Below are 19,917 nucleotides of genomic sequence, written 5' to 3' on the forward strand. Positions count from 1 at the left end.
TTGAAACAAATTGTTGAAAACTCAAATGGTAAGTGTTCTCTTGTAGGCCTATCAAGCGTAATTTCTAGATAGAAACGTTTAGAAGATGACTCACCTTGCTCTGTGTTATTTTATTCTTCTTACTCAGTGAAAACACTGCTTTATCCACAGCAACAAGTCCAACGTTTGCACCAGGATCACCTGTTATTTTCAATTTGAACTTGTCTCCAGGTTTGTATAATTTCTTGTCATCATTTGGATTTGCACTAGAAACCTTCAGCTAGGATAAAATGTCACAAATAGTAGGGTTATGGCTGAAACAATAGTTTCTGTTGACTGCCAGCAAATTTAGTAGGCTCTGCCAATTGTGATCAGGGCAACATGACAACACGACAACACTTAAAAATTCTGACTTCTAAGCTATTCCCAAACTCACAGCAATATGAATGGCATAGACTTTCTTCACCAAGCTCCTGTTATTTTCAATTGTCCACTTGGGATTGCTGGTGTTCGGGAGTTACAGTTTCAGTTATGTCAAACAGCTAATGGCGTTAATGAATTCTCACCAAAAGCAATTTGGAAAGCCAAGTATATCATTATTAATAAATGGACTGACATAATTGAGAAGTTAATGTGTCATAAATATTAAAACATAAAATACCTTTCATTTTGAAATATTCACTAGGTGTCAGTCAACATGAATACAATAAACTTAGTTTATTGCTGATAGTTTTACTAGCAATAATTATAGCATTCGCAATACATATGCACCCCTCATTATTAATTGAAACATACTCAGAGTATTTTTGTTCAAGACTAATCTGTAATTATCTTACCTTTTTATAAGTTCCAGTGACTTTCCATCAAGCACATCTCAGAATGTTAATTTTAGACCAAATATGATGGATCACAATTGAAGCCAATACTTTTAATACTTTATGTGAAAGTGGATGCATTGGGACTGAGGTGGGTTGGGGGTCCAGAGTCCAGTTTATTCTTTGTATGTCAGTAGAAAAGTCCGCAACAGAGTGAGAAATCTAACACACTGAACTGAATGTGTGCAGATAGTGAAATGAGTTAGTGCAAGTTCTTCTTCTTAGCACACATCACCACTACCTGCAAGATTATATAATTTATCAAAACAACAAAAAAAACTTTTGTTAATGTACATGCATTGTTGGCTGCAGAATCAGTTAATATGGCATCTAAAGGTATCGATGACTTGCAGAGTCTCTTGTGACTAAATAACCTAATCCAAGATTTACATGATCTAAGCCATTTATTGCAAATTTATTAGTCCAGTTTGAGTAGTTTGAATGATATGTGCTTTATACAGGCCCTTTTAACTTTGAACAGTTAGTATCGGTAAGTACATAATACATGCATTGTAGTTGTGTTTATGATAGTAACAGAACTTACCAGATGAAATTATACACAGGAAGGAGTGATGGTGAAGGAGTTTTGGGAAGCATACATTGCATACATGCAACAGCACTCATGGGGTGCTTCTGGTGTACCCACAACTGCATCTTTGGACAGAGTGTGTCCTTGTCAAACAGTGATTCCCCATTCTACTGTAAGGTCAAACATTGCTGCTAGCATGACTGAGAAGAGATCTAAAGCAAAGAAAGAGCCTTGTTTGACCTCAGTTACACTGGAATTGGGTCTGATTTGGACTTTCCCATAAGAATCGTGGCTTATGTTATAAATCTTATTCCCAAATATTGTTTGTGAGCCCCGACTACAGACTGAACCTTATTTGTACACCATCCCTGTCACAGAAAATAAGATACTTACTGTTCCCATGCATGTGTCCCTCACATCAATCCATACAGAATCGGCAACAAATTCCACCACTGATCCCTTTTCAAGATAGTAGTAAACTACCAATCGGAATGATGGAATTAAATTTGGTTCAATTGGAATTTGCAAGGTGATCATGACTTGTTTCGGCAGCCTGTCTGTTCTACCAAAGTTAACAATCTTCCCTTTGTTGATCAACTGGCAAAAGAGATTAAAAAAAATAATTAAGACCGATGTAAATTTATTGAACAGAAGTCTGAAGTGATAGGTTTTAAATTATTGATCAAAGACTGATTATTTTTCCCTCTTTCCCCTTCTCATGGTTCAGTCTCCTTTCCAATCAGATTTTTTCTTCTTCAACCCTTTACCTTTTCCACCTATCACCTTCCAGTCTGTACTCCTCCCTGTCTCCTCATATTCTTATTCGGGATTTTATCCCCCTTCCTTTCCAGTCCTGATGAAGGGTCTCAACCTGAAACACTGATCATTAATTCCTCTCCATAGATGCTGCCTGACCTGCTATGTTCCTCCAGCATTTTATGTGTATGACTCTACAATACTGAATAGTTATTTTGTAACAAACCCAGACAAACAGAATGGAACAACCATCTGAGCGAATAAAGAACTCAGCCTCAAACTTGAATATAACCCATAGAGGTTCATTCTATCATGTATTCTTTGTACATAATGTGTTCATAGTATAATAAAAGGTGTACCAGCTAAAGTGAGGATTTGAGAAAGTGAAAAGCCCAGAGATATTGAACATTTTGAAAAATACGACACAGAGTATTTATATTGTCAGCAGGTACTCAAGGTAGAATGTCTGGACACATGACACAAACAATTCTGCAAATACTGGAATTACAGAGCAACAACTCCAAAATTCTGGAGGAATTCAGCAGGTGAGGCCAAGAACATTCTTCAGGAGAATGTCTGGGCTCCTGTTATCCCACTTCTTATTCTCACTATCTTCCCCAAAGCTCTGTAACAGATCTGTACACCAAAGACCCCTTCTGTGTCAAATCGACCTCTCTATTATCGGTAGTCCTTCGTATTCGAAGAAGGCACGAAACCCGTGCATGATAGAGTTTCAAGCGGAACAGCCGTTGCATAGGGGCAATCCCAATCTCTCAGCAGAAGAGACCTTGATCCAGTGGCACAGACAACCGTTACGGCTGGAGACCTCTCCTGCTGCAGTGGATGACCAGGACGTCTAAGTGTCTTACCGTCCTCTTAGCTCTCCACAATGCCTGCTGGGCCTGCCTTCTTGACCGTTGGACCATTAATCGGTCTCCACCACTCAGTCTGCCGGGGCCAGACCACACGCTGGGATAAACAAATCCCCTACCTCACCGAGGGTCGAAGACCCGTCGGCTACCTTCACCTAGTTTGGCCCGTCTGCCAAGGCAGTTTACTGGGGTGTGGCCGCCTCACGTGTTACAGGTACTTGGAGTCATAGGTGAGAGCTGAGCGCCAGGTGAGGACCAAAGGTGGATGGGCTGCCCTGAAAAGGGCACGGCAGGCCTCCCCCTCACCAGAGGTGCTACCGCTCCCTAGACACCTCTCTATTATTGCTCAACAAACCACTGTTATAGACTGAGCCAAACTTTGCTCTTAGTACTCATTCAGCTTGTGGTAATTTCTTCAGCTGTATTGTTGTCATCACACTTTCTTCTCATAACTCAAACTAAAATGCATTTGTATTCATTGGCAGCTCTCTGAATCTCAGAATATCCTAAAGTGATCTGCATCCAATCAAGTTGTTCACCCCACAGTAAAATATATCCAAATAAACGTAACATGGAGAGGTCACAGCACATGTCATGAGATCTAATTGCATCCTGCATTGCTGGATCTCAACTCAAAAGATCAACTGTTTACTCTTTTCCACAGATGCCAGCCTACTAAGTTCCTCCAGCATTTTGTGTGTCTTGCTTGTTAATTGAGAGATCAAGGTTGCATGCTCCTGACTCCATTGCTAACACATTGCCAAAATCACTAAATCAACAGCTGTTAATGAGGGTTAGGGTTGGACTCCTGACTGAACCTATCTCTCACCCCTTCAGCATCACGCCCACTAATGGATGTCCCCTGGGGTCTGGAACGGTCAGAACACGCACATGGCTTGTGCACGTGAGAATCAAAGAGCACAATGAGTCCATCCAATTCCTCCTGATCGACTCACTCAACACTTTTCTCATCCTGGGTCACTACTCACAGCCCTCACTTACCTACTCATCTGGTGAACTGATGGTTTGGGGATCCACCTGACCCACCACCTGCCTACAAGCAAACTCAGTTGACATCACCCCGCAAATCCATGGAGATGGAGGAAACCAAACTCCTACAGGAACATCATGACCTAAGCATTGCCTGCAGTAAAAAGGAAGCCAGCATCCAGCTGCCTGACAGACAACTCGGCTGTGCAATAGACATCCTCTCGGGCATCACCACTCGCCAAGGCCATCCGTTCCCTCTCTCTGCTCCTGAGTACCAAGCCATGAATGACTACATTGCTGAAGTGCGACAGCACCTCTTCATTCATCCAACCCAGTCCCCAGCCAGTGCAGAAATTGCTTATCCAAGTCTCCAGCCAGATTTCCTTCGGGAGTTTAAGGTAAAAGGACCCTTCAGAGGCAGTGATCAAAATATAACAGACTTCACCCTGAAAATTGAGTGGGAGAAGCTAAAGTCGGAAGTATTGGTATTCCAGTGGAGTAAAGGGAAATCAGGGTGGCATGAGGGAAGAGCTGACCATAAGGCCATAAGCCCATAAACTATAAGAGCAGAATTAGGCCATTTGGCCCATCAAGTCTGCTCCACCAATTCATCATGGCTAATCCATTTTTACTCTCAGTCCCAAAACTCTTGCCTTCCTCCCCATATCCCTTCATGCCCTGACCATCCAGATCTATCAACGTCTGCCTCAAATATAGAGAAAGACTTGGCCTCCACAGTTGCTTGTGGCAAGGAATTCCACAGATTTGTCAGTCTGGCTAAAGGAATTCCTCATCATCTCTTTTCTAAAAGGACATCCCTCCTTTCTGAGGCTGTCCTCTGGTCTGAGACTCTCCCACTTTAGGAAACATCCTCTCCACAAACACTCCATCAAGGCCTTTTGCCATTCGATAGGTTTCAATGAGGTTCCCCCTCATTCTTCTGAATTTTAGTGAATACAGGCCTAGAGACATCACATACTCTTCATATGACAAGCCATTCAATCCTGGAATCATTTTTGTGAACTTTCTTTGAACATTCTCCAGTTTTAGCACATCCTTTCTAAGATAAGCGGCTTCCTCACCATAGACTCAACCTTGCAAATTAACCTTTAGGGAATCCTGCACAAAGACTCCCAAGTCTTTTTGTGCCTAGTTTTCTTTTTGTATTTTCTCTCCATTTAGAAAATAGTCAAACTTTTCATTTCTTCTACCAAAGCGTATGACCATACATTTCTTGACACTGTATTCCATCTGCCACTTCTTTGTCCTAATCTGTCTGTCCTTCTGCAGCCTCTCTATTTTCTCAAGACTACCTGCCCCTCCACCTATCTTCGTATTGTCTACTATCTTTGCAACAAACCCATCATCCAAATCATATATATTTAGCATAAAAAGAATCAATCCTAACACAGATCCCTGTTGAATACCACTAGTCACAGGCAGCCAACCTGAAAAGTTACCTTTATTCCACCTCTTTGCCTTCTGCCAATCAGCCCCTGCTTTATCCATGCTAGAATCTTTTCTGTAATACCATGGGCTCGTAACATGTTAAGCAGTCTCATGTGTGGCATGAGACACATGTGTGGCCTTCTGAAAATCCGAGTACAAAGTTGATTGGAAGGGGACATTAGCAGGGATGATAGCAGAACTGTGATGGCTGGAGTTTCTGGGAGCAATACAGAAGGTGCAGGATAGATACATCCTAAAGAAGAAATAGAACTCTAAAGACTGGATGATGCAACATTGGCTGACAAGGGAAGTCAAAAACAACATAAAAGCCAAATAGAAGGGATATAATAGAGAAAAATGAGTGGGCAGTTAGAGGATTGGGAAGCTTTTAAAAACCAACACAAGGCAACTAATTAAGTCATAAGGAAGAAAAAGATAAAATATGAAGGTAAGCTGGCCAATAATATCAAAGAGGATAGCAAAAGTTATTTCAGATAAGGTGTAAAAGAGAGGTGAGAATAGGTATGAACTGCTGAAAAATTACACTGAAGAGTTTGTAATGGGGGCAGTGAAATAATTAAATAAGTATTTTGCATCTGTCTTCACTGTGGAAGACAGTAGCAGTATGCTGGAAGTTTGAGAGGTTTAGGGGACAGAAGTGAGTTCAATTGATATAACTAAGGAGAATGTGCTTGTGAAGTTGAAAGTTCTGAAGGTTCGCAAGTCACCTGGACAAGATGGTGTACACTCCAGGGCTTTGAAAGAGGTGGCTCCAGAGATTGTGGATGCATTGGTAATGATCTCTCAAGATCACTAGACTCTGGCATGCTTCCGGAGGACTGAAAAATTGGAAATGTCACTCCACTCATCAAGAATAAAGGAAATTATAGGCCAGTGAGCCAGACCTCAGTGGATGGAAAGATGTTGAAGTCCATTATTAAGGAAATGAGGTCTCAAGATACTTGGAGGCACATTGTAAAATAGGACTTTCCTTCAGGGAAAACTTTGCCTGACAGATCTCTTAGAATTCTTTGAAGAAATAACAAGCGAGATGGACAAAGGAAAATTGGTGGATGTTGTGTTCTTGGATTTTCAGAAGACTTTTAACAAGATGCTACACATGAGGATGCTTAATAAGTTAAGAGCCTGTGGTATTACAAAAAAGAAACTGGCATTGATTAAGCATTGGCTGATTGTCAGGAGGCAATGTTTGGGAATAAAGAGTCTTTTTTAGTTGGCTGCCAATGACCAGTTGCATTCTGCAGAGGTTGATTTTGGGACCACTTCATTTTATATTGTATGTCAATGATTTGGATTACCGAATTGATAGCCACGGTTATAGACAATACAAAGATAAGTGAAATGGTAGGTAGTTTTGAGAAAGCAGGGAAGTTGCAGAAGGACTTAGACAGATTAGACAGGCACTCTGTGAGCCACATGCAGAGGATATTGATGGGCTCACAGAGTGCATCACTGATTACATCAACTTCTGTGTGGACTGCAATGTTCCAACAAGAACTGTTCTTTGTTATTCAAATAACAAGCCATGGGTGACAAAGGACATTAAGGCCATCATGAATGCTAAAAAGAGGGTTCAGGATGACAGAACACCAAGATGCAGCACCAAGCGTCATAGGAAGTCATACTTGTCTGTGGCCATCAAACTTTACAACTCCTCCATGGAGGGTCAGCTACCCTGAGCCAATAGGCTGGTCCTGGACTTATTTCATAATTTACTGGCATAATTTACATATTACTATTTAACTATTTATGGTTCTATTGCTATTTATTATTTATAGTGCAACTGTAGTGAAACCAATTTCCCCCGGGATCAATAAAGTATGACTATGACTATGACTATGATTAGAAGAATTGGCAAAGAAGTGGGAAATGGAATATAGTGTTAGGAAGTGTATGGTCATGCATTTTGGTAGAAGGAACAAAACCACAGACCCTTTTCTAAATGGGCAGAAAATTCAAAAGCCTGAGGTGCAAAGTGATTTTAGAGTTCACAGGTAGAATTCCCTATAGGTTAACTTGCAGGTTGAATTGGTGGTGAGAAAAACAAATTGAAGATTAGTATTCATTTCGAGAGGACTGAAATATAAATGCAAACATGTAATAGTGAGAATTCACTTGAAATATTGTGAGCGTTTTAGGCCCTTTATCTAAGAAAAGATGAGCTGAAATTAGAGAGGTTTCAGAGGAAGTTCACAAGAATGATTCTGGGATTGAAAGGATTATCGTATGAGGAGTGTTTGATGGCTCTGTGCCTGTACTCAGGGGAATTCAGAAGAATGGGGGAAATCTCATTGAATCCTATCAAATGTTGAATGGTCTTGATACAGTGGAAATGGAGAAAATGTTTCTATGGTGGGGGATTAGACCATAAGACCATAAGATCATGAGACAGAGGAGCAAATTAGGCCATTCAATCTATTGTCCACTCCACCATTTCATCATGGCTGATCCCAGATCTCAGTCACCCTCATACACTTGCCCTCTCAGCATATTGCTTGATGTCCCAATCGATCTGGAATCTGTCAAATTCCGTGCTGAATATACACACAGACTTGGCCTCCACTCTAGTGCGTGGCAGTGCATACTACATATTCACCATGCTTTGGCTAAAAAAAATCCTCCCTACTTCTGTTGTAAAAGACTGTAAGACCGTAAGGCATGGGAGCAGAATTAGGCCAACTTGCACATCAAGTCTGTTCTGTCATTCAATCATGGCTGATCCTTTTTTACCCCTCCTCAACCCCAGTTCCCAGCCTTCTCCCCGTAACCTTTGATGACATGTCCAATCAAGAACCTATCAATCTCTACCTCAAATACACCCAATGACCTGGCCTCCACAGCTGCATGTGGCAACAAATTCCACAAATCCATCAACATTTTGCCCCTAAATTTTGAATCTGTGCACTTTAGTTCTGGATACACCCACCGAAGCAAACATCCTCTCCAGAGCCACCTTATTTACATTCAATGAGATCCTCTGCATTCCTCTAGATTCCAGTGAGTACAAGCCCAAAGCTGCTAAATGCTCCCCATATGTTAACTCCTTCACTCCCGGAATAATCGTTGTAGAATTCCTCTGGACTCTCTCCAATGACAAAATATCCTTTCTGAGATAAGGGACACAAACTGTTGACAATATTCAAGTGCAGCATGACTAATGTCTTATAAAGCTCCAGCATTATCTCCTTGTTTTTATATTCTAATCCCCTTGAAATAAATGCCACATTACATTTGCCTTCTTTACCACAGACTCAACCTGTGAATTAAGCTTCTGGGAGTCTTGCACGTGGATCCTTATTCCCTTTGCAACTTTGATGTCTGAATTTTCTCCCCATTTAGATAATAGTCTGCACTTTTGTGATTTTTACCAAATTTAATTATCATACATTTCCCAACACTGTATTCCACCTGCCACATTTTCCCCATTCTTCCAATTTGTCTAAGTCTGCTTCAATTGCATTGCTTCCTCAGCTCTACCTACCCCGCCACCTATCATCATTTCATCTGCAAACTTTGCCACAAAGTCATTAATTCCATTATCTAAATCATTGATGAACAATGTGAAAAATAGAAGTCCCAATACTGACCCCCTGAGGAACCACTAGTCACTGGCAGCCAACCAAAGAAGGCCTCTTTTATCCCCAATTGCTAGCTCCTGCCTGTCAGCCATTCCTCTATCCATGACAGTATTTTGCCTGTAACACCATAGGATTTTATCTTGTTAAGCAGCCTCATGTGAGATATCTTATCAAATGCCCTCTGAAAATCTAAGTAAATGACATCCACTGTCTCTCCTTTGACGATCCTGCTGTTACTTTCTTGAAGAACTCTAACCGATATGTCAGGCAAGATGTCCTTTCACATGAACCATGCTGATTTTGACTTATTTTATCATTAATCTCCAAGAACTGGGAAACTTCGTCCTTAATAATGGACTTTTAACACTTTCCCAACCACTGAGGTTAGGCTAGCTGGCCTATAATTTCCTCTCTTTCATCTTCCTTCCTTCTTAAAGAGTGGAGTGACATCTGCAACAATCTTCCAGTCCTCCAGGGCCATGCCAGAATCAAAGGATTCTTGAAAGATAATGATCAATGCATCCATTATCTGTTCAGCAACTTCTTTCAGGACTGGATTGCAGTCCATCTGGTCCAAGTGACTTATCCACCTTAAGAACTTTCAGTAAGTCTAGCACTTTTTCCTTTGTAATAGTATTGACACTGACTGCTGCTCTCTGACACCCATGGATCTCTGGCATACAGTTAGCATCTTCCACAGTAAAGAATGAGCAAAGTACTTTATAAGTTCATCTATCATTTCCTTATCCCCCCATTACTACCTCACCAGCATTATTTTCCAGTGATCCAATATCAACTCTCACCTCCCTTTATCCTTTACATAGCTGAATTTTTTTTCGTATCCTGCTTCATATTATTGGCTAGTTTGCCCTCATATTTCATCTTTCCTTTCTCATAGCCTTTTTAGTTGCCTTTTGCTGGATTTTAAAAGCCTCCCAATCATCCAACTTTCCACTGACTTTTGCTACCTTATGTGCTCCTTCCTTTGTTTTTATGCAGTCCTTAATTTCCCTTGTCAGCCATGGTTGCTGAGCCCTGCTATTTGAGAACCTCTTCTTCTCGGGTCATATCTATCGTGTGCCTTGTTCTTCAGCCACCTCTGTTCTGCCATCTCCCTCATGGGTATCCCCCTCCTAGACAAGCTCTTCTCTCATGCCTTTGTAATTCACTTTATTCCATTGCAATACTGATACATCTGAGTTATGTTGTGAGAGAGGTTCTGGAGGATTGGAGGGTTGCGGACTTTCCTTTATTCAAGAAAGGGAGTAGAGATAGCCCAGGAAATTATAGACCAGTGAGTCTTACCTCAGTAGTTGGTAAGTTGATGGAGAAGATCCTGAGAGGCAGGATTTATGAACATTTAGAGAGGTAAAATATGATAAGGAATAGTCAGCATGGCTTTGTCAAGGGCAGGTCGCGCCTTACGAGCGTGATTAAATTTTTTGAGGATGTGACTAAACACATTGATGAAGGAAGAGCAGCAGATGTAGTGTATATGGATTTCAGCAAGGCATTTGATAAGGTACACCATGCAAGGCTTATTGAGAAAGAAAGGAGGTGTGGGGTCCAAGGGAACATTGCTTTGTGGATCCAGAACTGGCTTGCCCACAGAAGGCAAAGACTGGTTGTAGACGGGTCATATTCAGCATGGAGGTCACTGACCAGTGGTGTGCCTCAGGGATCTGTTCTGGGACCCTTATTCTTTGTGATTTTCATAACTGACCTGATGAGGAAGTGGAGAGATGGGTTAGTAAGTTTGCTGATGACAGAAAGGTTGGAGGTGTTGTGGATAGTGTAGAGGGCTGTCAGAGGTTACAGTGGGACATTGATAGGAAGCAAAACTGGGCTAAGAAGTGGAAGATGGAGTTCAACCCAGATAAGTGTGAACTCTGCCACTTCTCAGCCAACTTCTGCATCTCATCAATGTCTCTCTGCAATCTTCGACAATCCTCTATACTATCCACAACACCACCAACCTTTGTATCGCCTGCAAACTTGCCAACTCATTCTTCTACCCCCACATCCAGGTTGTTAATAAAGTAAAGTAAAGGCATCCGTTAGTCTTGCAAGACCATGGATCTGCGCCTGGAAAGTCTTCACTCTCCAGGGCACAGGCCTAGGCAAGGTTGTATGGAGACCAGCAGTTGCTCATGCTGCAAGTCTCCCCACTCCACAACACCAATGTTGTCCAAGGGAAGGGCATTAGCTTGGCACGAGTGTCGTCGCAGAGCAATGTGTGGTTACGTGCCTTGCTCAAGGACACAACATGTTCCCTCAGCTGCAGCTCGAACTCACTACCTTCAGGTCACCAGTCCAATGCCTTAACCACTTGGCCATGTGCCCACATTGATCGTTAATAAAAATCATGAAAAGTAGAGGTCCCTTAACCGATCCTTGTGGGACACCACTAGTCACAACCCTCCAATCCGAATGTACTCCCTCCACCACGACCCTCTGCTTTCTGCAGCAAGCCAATTCTGAATCCAATTGGCCAAACTTCCCTGGATCCCATGCCTTCTGACTTTCTGAATAAGCCGACCATGTGGAACCTTGTCAAATGCCTTACTAAAATCCACGTAGATCGCATCCACTGCACTACCCTTAACTATATGCCTGGTCACCTCCTCAAAGAGCTCTATCAGATTTGTTAGACATGATCTTCCCTTCACAAAGCCATGCTCACTGTCCTTGATCAAACCATGATTCTCTAAAAGCCCACAGATCCTATCTCCGAGAATCTTTTCCAACAGCTTTCCCACCACAGACGTAAGGCTCACTGGTCTATAATTATGCAAACTATCCCTACTACCATTTTGAACACGGGGACAACAATCGCCTCCCTCCAATCTTCTGGTACCATTCCCGTGGACAACGAGGACATAAAGATCCTAGCCAGAGGCTCAGCAATCTCTTCCCTCACCTTGTGGAGCAGCCTGGGGAATATTCAGTCAGGCCCCGGGGACTTATCCGTCCTAATGTATTTTAAAAACTCCAACACTTCCTCTCCCTTAATCTCAACATGCTCCAGAACATCAACCTCACTCATATTGTCCTCACCACCAAGTTCCCTCTCATTGATGAATACCGAAGAGAAGCATTCATTGAGGACCTCACTCACTTCCACAGGCTTCAGGCACATCTGCCCAACTTTATCTCTAATCAGTCCTACCTTCAGTCCTGTCATCCTTTTGTTCTTCACATAATTGAAGAATACCTTGGGGTTTTCTCTTACCCTACTCGCCAAGGCCTTCTCATTCCCCCTTCTTTCTCTCCTCAGCCCTTTCCTAAGCTCCTTTCTTGCTTCCCTATATTCCTCAATAGACCCATCTGATCCTTGCTTCCTAAACCTCATGTATGCTGCCTTCTTCCACCTGACTAGATTTTCCACCTCACTTTTCACCCATGGTTCCTTCACCCTGCCATTCTTTATCTTCCTCACTGGGACAAATTTATCCCTAACATCCTACAAGAGATCTCTAAACATCGACCACATGTCCATAGTACATCTCCCTGCAAAAACATCATCCACAGGGATCTTTGATTTATACTGGCTCCTTTACTGATTAAGCTGATGCAGAAAGACGTGTATATAGAGTCCATAAATAGGAGGCTTGTTTTCATGAGCTAGGCTGTATCCACGCCCCCTGCAGCTTCTTGCCCAAGGAACATCAACTGAAAAATTGTAACCAATTTGAAGTTGGCATTAGAGATAGTCATGAAACCCCTTGAACCCTTGTAGCTGAGTTACATCATGGGCGATTGGTATTTCATCCTTACCTACCTATCATTTCTAACTTTATGAATGGCAATGTGTTTAACCTCAATTGTAACAACAAAATTAAGAAATAGTTTGCCAAAGAGTAGGAATATTATCGGGGGTCTATAGGAACCTTTTATATTACAGGATTTTGGGTACATGGGTCAGCACAGCATAGATAGTAAGTTTACCAGCACTTAGCTGGTAGACAATTGGATAGGATTTATCAGCCCATCAAAAGTACACCCAATACTGGGGGAGCTCAGTGGATCAGGTCGCATTTAAAAAATTCAATGACTCAGGTCAAGGTACTTTATCTGGAATTCAGTCTCTTGCATCTTCATATTGATATTATTTCAATACTTTTGAAAATTCTTAATGGAGTTAATAAAGATCTTGGAACTCACATTTTTCCCTACTAACACTAGTATGAGGCCAATCAATTATGAAGCAGACTACACATTCCATCTTATGAGTGAAAGACTGCTGCAACAATATTTAGCAGCATTATTTTCAACAGTCACCTTCCTAGGCCCTCTGCTTTTTCATTATCCATCCCCTATCCATGGTACTCTTCCAACCGTATCACTCTGGGAAAGGTCTTACTGCTATAATAATGGTCCTTCTGTAGAAGCAGATAACAAATGCTTTAGAATGTGAGCTGGGTCTTTTGTTCGGTGAGAGATGAATAGAGAAGACACTGGAGAGAACCGGTCATATAATACCACTCTGTGAGTTGATCGTGATTTGATTGAACCGGACAGCGAGATGGATTGAGGATCTGTGAATTAAGCTCCACAACTGGTGCACATTGTACTGTTTAATTATAATTTTTGTTTTTTTTTTCATTCTTTTCTTTGCTAACCCTTTAGTTAAGATTCATGAATATAAACCTTTAATTGCATGCAGTGTGCTGTCTGTCATTTCTTGGCACTAATTTGACTTCAAGTACCTCGGGTCAAGAGTGATGAGTTCAGAGAAGGACAGAAGGATACGGAAGGTGCTGGCTTGGAGGGCTATGACTGACAGGAAGGAAATCTGGAAGTTGAACCTGACCAGAGGGCTTAAAAAGAGGATCTTCATAGCAGTCATAGAGTCCATTCTCACGTACGGATGTGGACACTCACTAAGACTGTGCGAAAGTCTCTAGATGGTTGTTATACACGAATGCTCCGGATGGCTTTAGACGTGAGTTGGCAACAGCACATGACGAACGTCGAGCACTATAATGACCTACCAATGCTCACCACTAAAATCAAGGCGGTTTGGCGGGACCGGAGCAGGTCTTCACAATTATCATCATATTTCCCACCTATCAACACCCTTCCACACCCTTCCCCCTCAGTCTAGAGTCTCTGTAACTTGCATAATGATGGTAAGATTGCAAAGCAACATATACACATTTGTTCACAATTGTTCATGAAAGTTTAGTCTGCATTGCAGAAGACCTTGGTCCTCAGTATTTTCTCCAATAATTAATTAACTAAAATATTTATCTTTGCCTTTGCTATATGGGAATGCAGGCAGCATTTATACCATGGTTAATCTACGATTTTTATTTACACTGCTTGAGGAAAAGAGGCTAGACTGCGCAGGCACGTGATGTAGAGCGCCAAAGGTTTAAAAAAAAACCCACCATATACAGCAGGCAGCGGAATGAGAGGGAGCAGAGTGGGACGGCTTTGGCTCAACAGGCTTCAACGTGAACAGGCAGAGGCGAGGGTAGGTTCCGGTAAGTTTTGTTTTGTTTGTTTAGAGTAGAGAGAATGCCAGGCAGGATGTTGGAATGCTCCTCTTGCAGGATATGAGAAGTCAGGGAGACCTCTGGTGTCCCTGACAATGACACCAGCAAGAAGTGCATCCAGCTGCAGCTCCTAACAAACCACGTGAGGGAACTGGAGCAGGAGCTGGATGACCTCCAGATCATTCGGGAGAATGAGGAGTTTATAGATAGTAGCTTCATGGAGATAGTTACGCCAAAGGAGCAGCGCACAGGTAATTGGGTTACTGTCAGGCAAGGGAACGGGAAAGGGCAGGTAGAGCAGAGTTCCCCTGTGGCCATTCCCCTCAACAACAAGTATACTGATTTGGATACTTTTGGGGGGAATGACTTAACTGGGACAAGCTGCGGCAGCCGGATCTCTGGCACTGAGTCTGGTTCTGCAGTACAGAAAGGAAGGTAGAAGAAGAGGAGAGTGGTAGTGATAGGGGAATGAATAGTTAGAGGCACAAGAAAGGAGGTTCTGTGGTCATGACGGAAACTCCCGGATAGTTTGTTGCCTCCCGGGTGCCAGGGTCAGGGATGTCTCTGATTGCGTACACAGCATTCTGAAGTGGAAGGGTGATGAGCCAGATGTCATGGTACACATCAGTACCAATGACGTAGGAAGAAAGAGTGAGGAGGTCCTGGAGAGTGAGTATAGAGAGCTTGGTAGGAAGTTAAAAAACAGGACCTCGAGGGTGGTAATCTCAGGATTGCTACCTGTGCCACGTGCCAGTGAGGGTAAGAATAAGATGCTCTGGCGGATGAACACATGGCTGAGGAACTGGTGTAGGGGACAGGGTTTCAGATTTCAGGATCATTGGGACCTCTTCTGGGGCAGGTGGGACCTGTACAAGAGAGACGGGTTACACCTAAACTACAAGGGGACCAATATCCTTGCAGGGAGGCTTGTTAAAGCTATTGGGGAGGTTTAGATCTGCAGCGGGGTGGGAACCAGAGTGCCAGAGCAGATAGTAGAGCGGAGGTGAAAATAAATGGTGTTAAAAGTTCATGCAAAGTCACAAACAGAAGCGTTGTGTGTGGTGGTAATAATCTTCAGAGGTGTGTCTATTTCAATGCAAGGAGTATTGTGGGGAAGGCTGACAAGCTGAGGGTGTAGATTGACACATGGAATTAAAACATTATAGCCATTAGTGAAACTTGGCTACAGGAGGGGCAGGACTGGCAGCCTAATGTTCCAGGGTTCCAGTGTTTCAGATGTGATAGGGGCAGAGGAATGAAAGGTGGGGGTAACATTGTTAGTCAGGGAAAATGTTACAGCAGTGCTCAGGCAGGACAGATTAGAGGGCTTGCCTACCGAGGCCATATAGGTGGAGCTGAGAAACAGGAAAGGTATGACTATGTTAATGGGGTTGTATTATAGACCACCCAATAGTCAGCGAGAATTGGAGGAGCAAATCTGCAGAGAGATAGCAGACAACTGCAGGAAACAAAGTTGTGATAGTAGGAGATTTTTATTTTCCACATATTGATTGGGACTCCCATACTGTTAAAGGTTTAGACGGGTTAGAGTTTGTAAAATGTGTTCAGGAAAGTTTTCTAAATCAATATATAGGAGGTACCAACTAGAGAGTATGCAATATTAGATCTCCTATTAGGAAACGAGTTAGAACAGGTGACGGAAGTGTGTGTAGGAGAACACTTTAGTTCCAGTGATCATAACACCATTAGTTTCAACTTGATCATGGATAAAGATAGATCTGGTCCTCGGGTTGAGGTTCTAAACTGGAAAAAGGCCAAATTTGAAGAAATCAGCAAGGATCTAAAAAGCGAGGATTGGGACAGGTTGTTCTCTGGCAAGGATGTGATTAGTAAGTGGGAGGCCTTCAAAGGAGAAATTTTGAGAGTGCAGAGTTTGTATATTCCTGTCAGGATTGAAGGTAAAGTGAATAATAATAAGGAACCTTGGTTCTCAAGGAATATCAGAACTCTGATAAAGAAGAAAAGAGAGATGTATGACATGTAAAGGAAACAGAGAGCAAATAAGGTGCTTGAGGAGTATAGAAAGTGCAAAAAATACTAAAGAAAGAAATCAGGAGGGCTAAAAGAAGACATGAGGTTGCTTTGGCAGTGAAGGTGAAGGATAATCCAAAGAGCTTCTACAGGTATATTAAGAGCAAAAGGATAGTGAGGGATAAAATTAGTCCTTTTGATGATCAGATTGGTCGGCTATGTATGGCACCAAAAGAAATGGGGGAGATCTTAAATGGTTATTTTGCTTCTGTATTTACTAAGTAAACTGGCATGGAGTCAATGGAAATAAGGCAAACAAGTAGTGAGGTCATGGAACCTATACAGATTAAAGAGAAGGAGGTGTTTGCTATCTTGAGGCAGATCAGAGTAGATAAATCCCCAGGACCTGACAGCGTATTCCCTCGGTCCTTGAAGGAGATTAGTGTTGAAATTTCAGGGGCCCTGGCAAATATATTTAAAATGTCGGTATCTACAGGTGAGGTGTCGGAGGATTGGAGGATGCCTCATGTAATTCCGTTGTTTAAAAAAAGCTCTAAAAGTAATCTGGGAAATTAAAGGCCGGTACGTTTGACGTTGGTAGTAGGTAAATTATTGGAAGGAGTACTAAGGGATAGGATCTACAAGTATTTGGATGGACAGGGACTTATTAGGAAGAGTCAACATGGCTTTGTGCATGGTAGGTCATGCTTAACAAATCCATTAGAGTTTTTCGAGGAGGTTACCAGGAAAGTGGATGAAGAGAAGGCAGTGGATGTTGTCTACATGGACTTCAGTAAGGCCTTTGACAAGGTCCCTCATGGGAGGTTAGTTAGGAAGATTCAGTCGCTAGGTATACATGGAGAGGTAGTAAATTGGATTAGACACTGGCTCAATGGAAGAAGCCAGAGAGTGGTAGTAGAGAATTGCTTCTCCGAGTGGAGGCCTGTGACTAGTGGTGTGCCACAGGGATCAGTGCTGGGTCCATTGTTATTTGTCATCTATATCAATGATCTGGATGATAATGTTGGAAATTGGATCAGCAAATTTGCTGATAATACAATGATTAGAGGTGTAGTGGACAGTGAGGAAGGTTTTCAAAGCTTGCAGAGGGATTTAGACCAGCTGGAAAAATGGGCTGAAAAACGGCAGATGGAGTTTAATAAAGACAAGTGTGAGGTATTGCACTTTGGAAGGACAAACCGAGGTAGAACATACAAGGTAAATGGTAAGGCAATGAGGAGTGCAGTAGAACAGAGGGATCTGGGAATACAGATACAAAATTCCCGAAAAATGGCATCACAGGTAGATAGGGTCGTAAAGAGAGCTTTTGGTACATTGGCCTTTATAAATCAAAGTATTGAATATAAGAGTTGGAATGTTACGTTGAGGTTGTATAAGGCATTGGTGAGGCCGAATTTAGAGTATTGTGTGCAGTTTTGGTCACCAAATTACAGGAAGGATATTAATAAGGTTGAAAGAGTGCAGAAATGTTTTACAAGGATATTGCCGGGACTTGAGAAACTCAGTTACAGAGAAAGGTTGAATAGATTAGGACTTTATTCCCTGGAGCATAGAAGAATGAGGGGAGATTTGATAGAGGTATACAAAATTATGATGGTTATAGATAGAGTGAATGCAAGCAGACTTTTTCCACTGAGGCAAGGGGAGAAAAAAACCAGAGGACATGGGTTAAGGGTGAGGGGGGAAAGTTTAAAGGGAACATTGTGGGGGGGGGCTCCTTCACACAGAGTGGTGGGAGTGTGGAATGAGCTGCCAGATGAAGTGGTAAATAAGGCTTCACTTTTAACATTTAAGAAAAACTTGGACAGGTACATGGATGAGAGGTGTATGGAGGGATATGGTCCAGGTGCAGGTCAGTTGGACTAGGCAGAAAAATGGTTCGGCACAGCCAAGAAGGGCCAAAAGGCCTGCTACTGTGCTGTAATGTTCTATAGTTCTATGGTTCTATGGTTCTATGGTTCTAGTGCATTATGTGGTTAGATTGTATTATTGTTCGAAGTGACTTTTCTATGTTACATTTTGGTGGTTTTACCTTAACTGACGTTTTCCTTAAATTTCCTAATAGTGAAGTAATCTAAAACTCGACAACCAATATGAACCAACACATAATAACTTATAATGGAGCCCAGCTAAACAAAACTCTGATTTATTTTGCTTTTCAATTCTTATTTTCATGATCTCACCCCATCACAATCTCTGCAATATTCTCTTGTTCTATGAACCTCTAAAACATCCACACATCCCCCAATTCTGGCCTCATTCTTCACTAAATTAGCCAGCCAGTGGTGTAGTGGCATCAGTACTGGAACTTAAGGCAAATGGCCTAGGGTTCTAATCCAGCCTGCTCCTTGCACACTTCATGCCTGTGCAGGGTTGAGCGTTGAGCTAGCAACTCAATTTCATAGAAAAAAAGACAAATGCTCTGGAAATGAGAAAAAAAGCCACCCAATACACCAAAAGGCGTGAAAATGAACAACAATTCATCACCAAATTAAAACACTTCACCATTCATTCCTTCCATAAAATTTAGCTTATGATACAAGGGTTTTCGAAATACCTCCTAGACACAATGGAGATTTTTTTTTTAACTAGTGACTAACTTATTGCTTTAATTTACCTTTATAAATACTTGGTGCTATTTTCACTGAGGGTTAGTGAATTCAAAATGAATACCAATGTGCCGAAAAAAACATACCAAGTAGGTGAAGTATTTTATTTGATCCTGGACTTGTAAATTGTCATTTCGGGGGTGCAGATTAACCAATAAATCTTCACCTGGACTTAAATCTGTTTTTGGAATACTAATGTGCAGATAGTTTGCTGAACCATCTTTTGTCATATAGGGCTTTGCAGTTACCCATGCAGATGCCCGTCGGTTGAGAGTATCAGGAACTTCTGTTGAAACCTGTAAGCAGAAAGACAAAAGGAAGAAGTAAATTCCAACTGTTGAGCACATATTGATCTTCCACCAACTTAAAAAATGCAGTACACTTCATTTTATAAATGAATTAGTAAATGAAAAGTTAAGTTTCTTAACTCATATGCTATTTCATCAGTCGGTGGACACTGGGAGCAACCAAAGTTGTAATTGTTCGTCCTTTATATCTTTTTTACAATATCGAGACGCTGCTGAATATTAACAAAATTATGCAGTGCAGGTCTACTCCATCAGATTGAAAGACCATGTTGGACATTGGCAATGTAGAAAACTGAACTGGTTCATTAGCAAGACTGACAGTGGCGGAACTGCATTGCCTCAGTGATGGCACAGACTAGGCTCTCATGCCCCAGAGGTTGTCTTTTGCAGCTGCCCAGGGGAATAGACACTGGAGGCTGTGCAAGAGAGAAAAGAGA

General features: G+C 42.0%; 1 protein-coding gene across 1 annotated transcript in view; it reads right to left on the minus strand.

Moving 5' to 3' along the window:
• LOC134340378 (complement C3-like) overlaps positions 1-19,917 on the minus strand; it is a 265,235-nt gene that overhangs the window by 166,641 nt on the left and 78,677 nt on the right. The window contains exons 12-14 of the mRNA XM_063037558.1: positions 19,259-19,468; positions 1,777-1,980; positions 95-259 (exon numbers count right to left, since the gene is read on the minus strand). Of these exons, the coding sequence (XP_062893628.1) occupies positions 95-259; positions 1,777-1,980; positions 19,259-19,468 (579 nt within the window). The remainder of the gene's footprint in view (positions 1-94; positions 260-1,776; positions 1,981-19,258; positions 19,469-19,917) is intronic.

Source organism: Mobula hypostoma, chromosome X1 (genome assembly GCF_963921235.1).
Source record: "Mobula hypostoma chromosome X1, sMobHyp1.1, whole genome shotgun sequence".
Taxonomy (NCBI): domain Eukaryota; kingdom Metazoa; phylum Chordata; class Chondrichthyes; order Myliobatiformes; family Myliobatidae; genus Mobula; species Mobula hypostoma.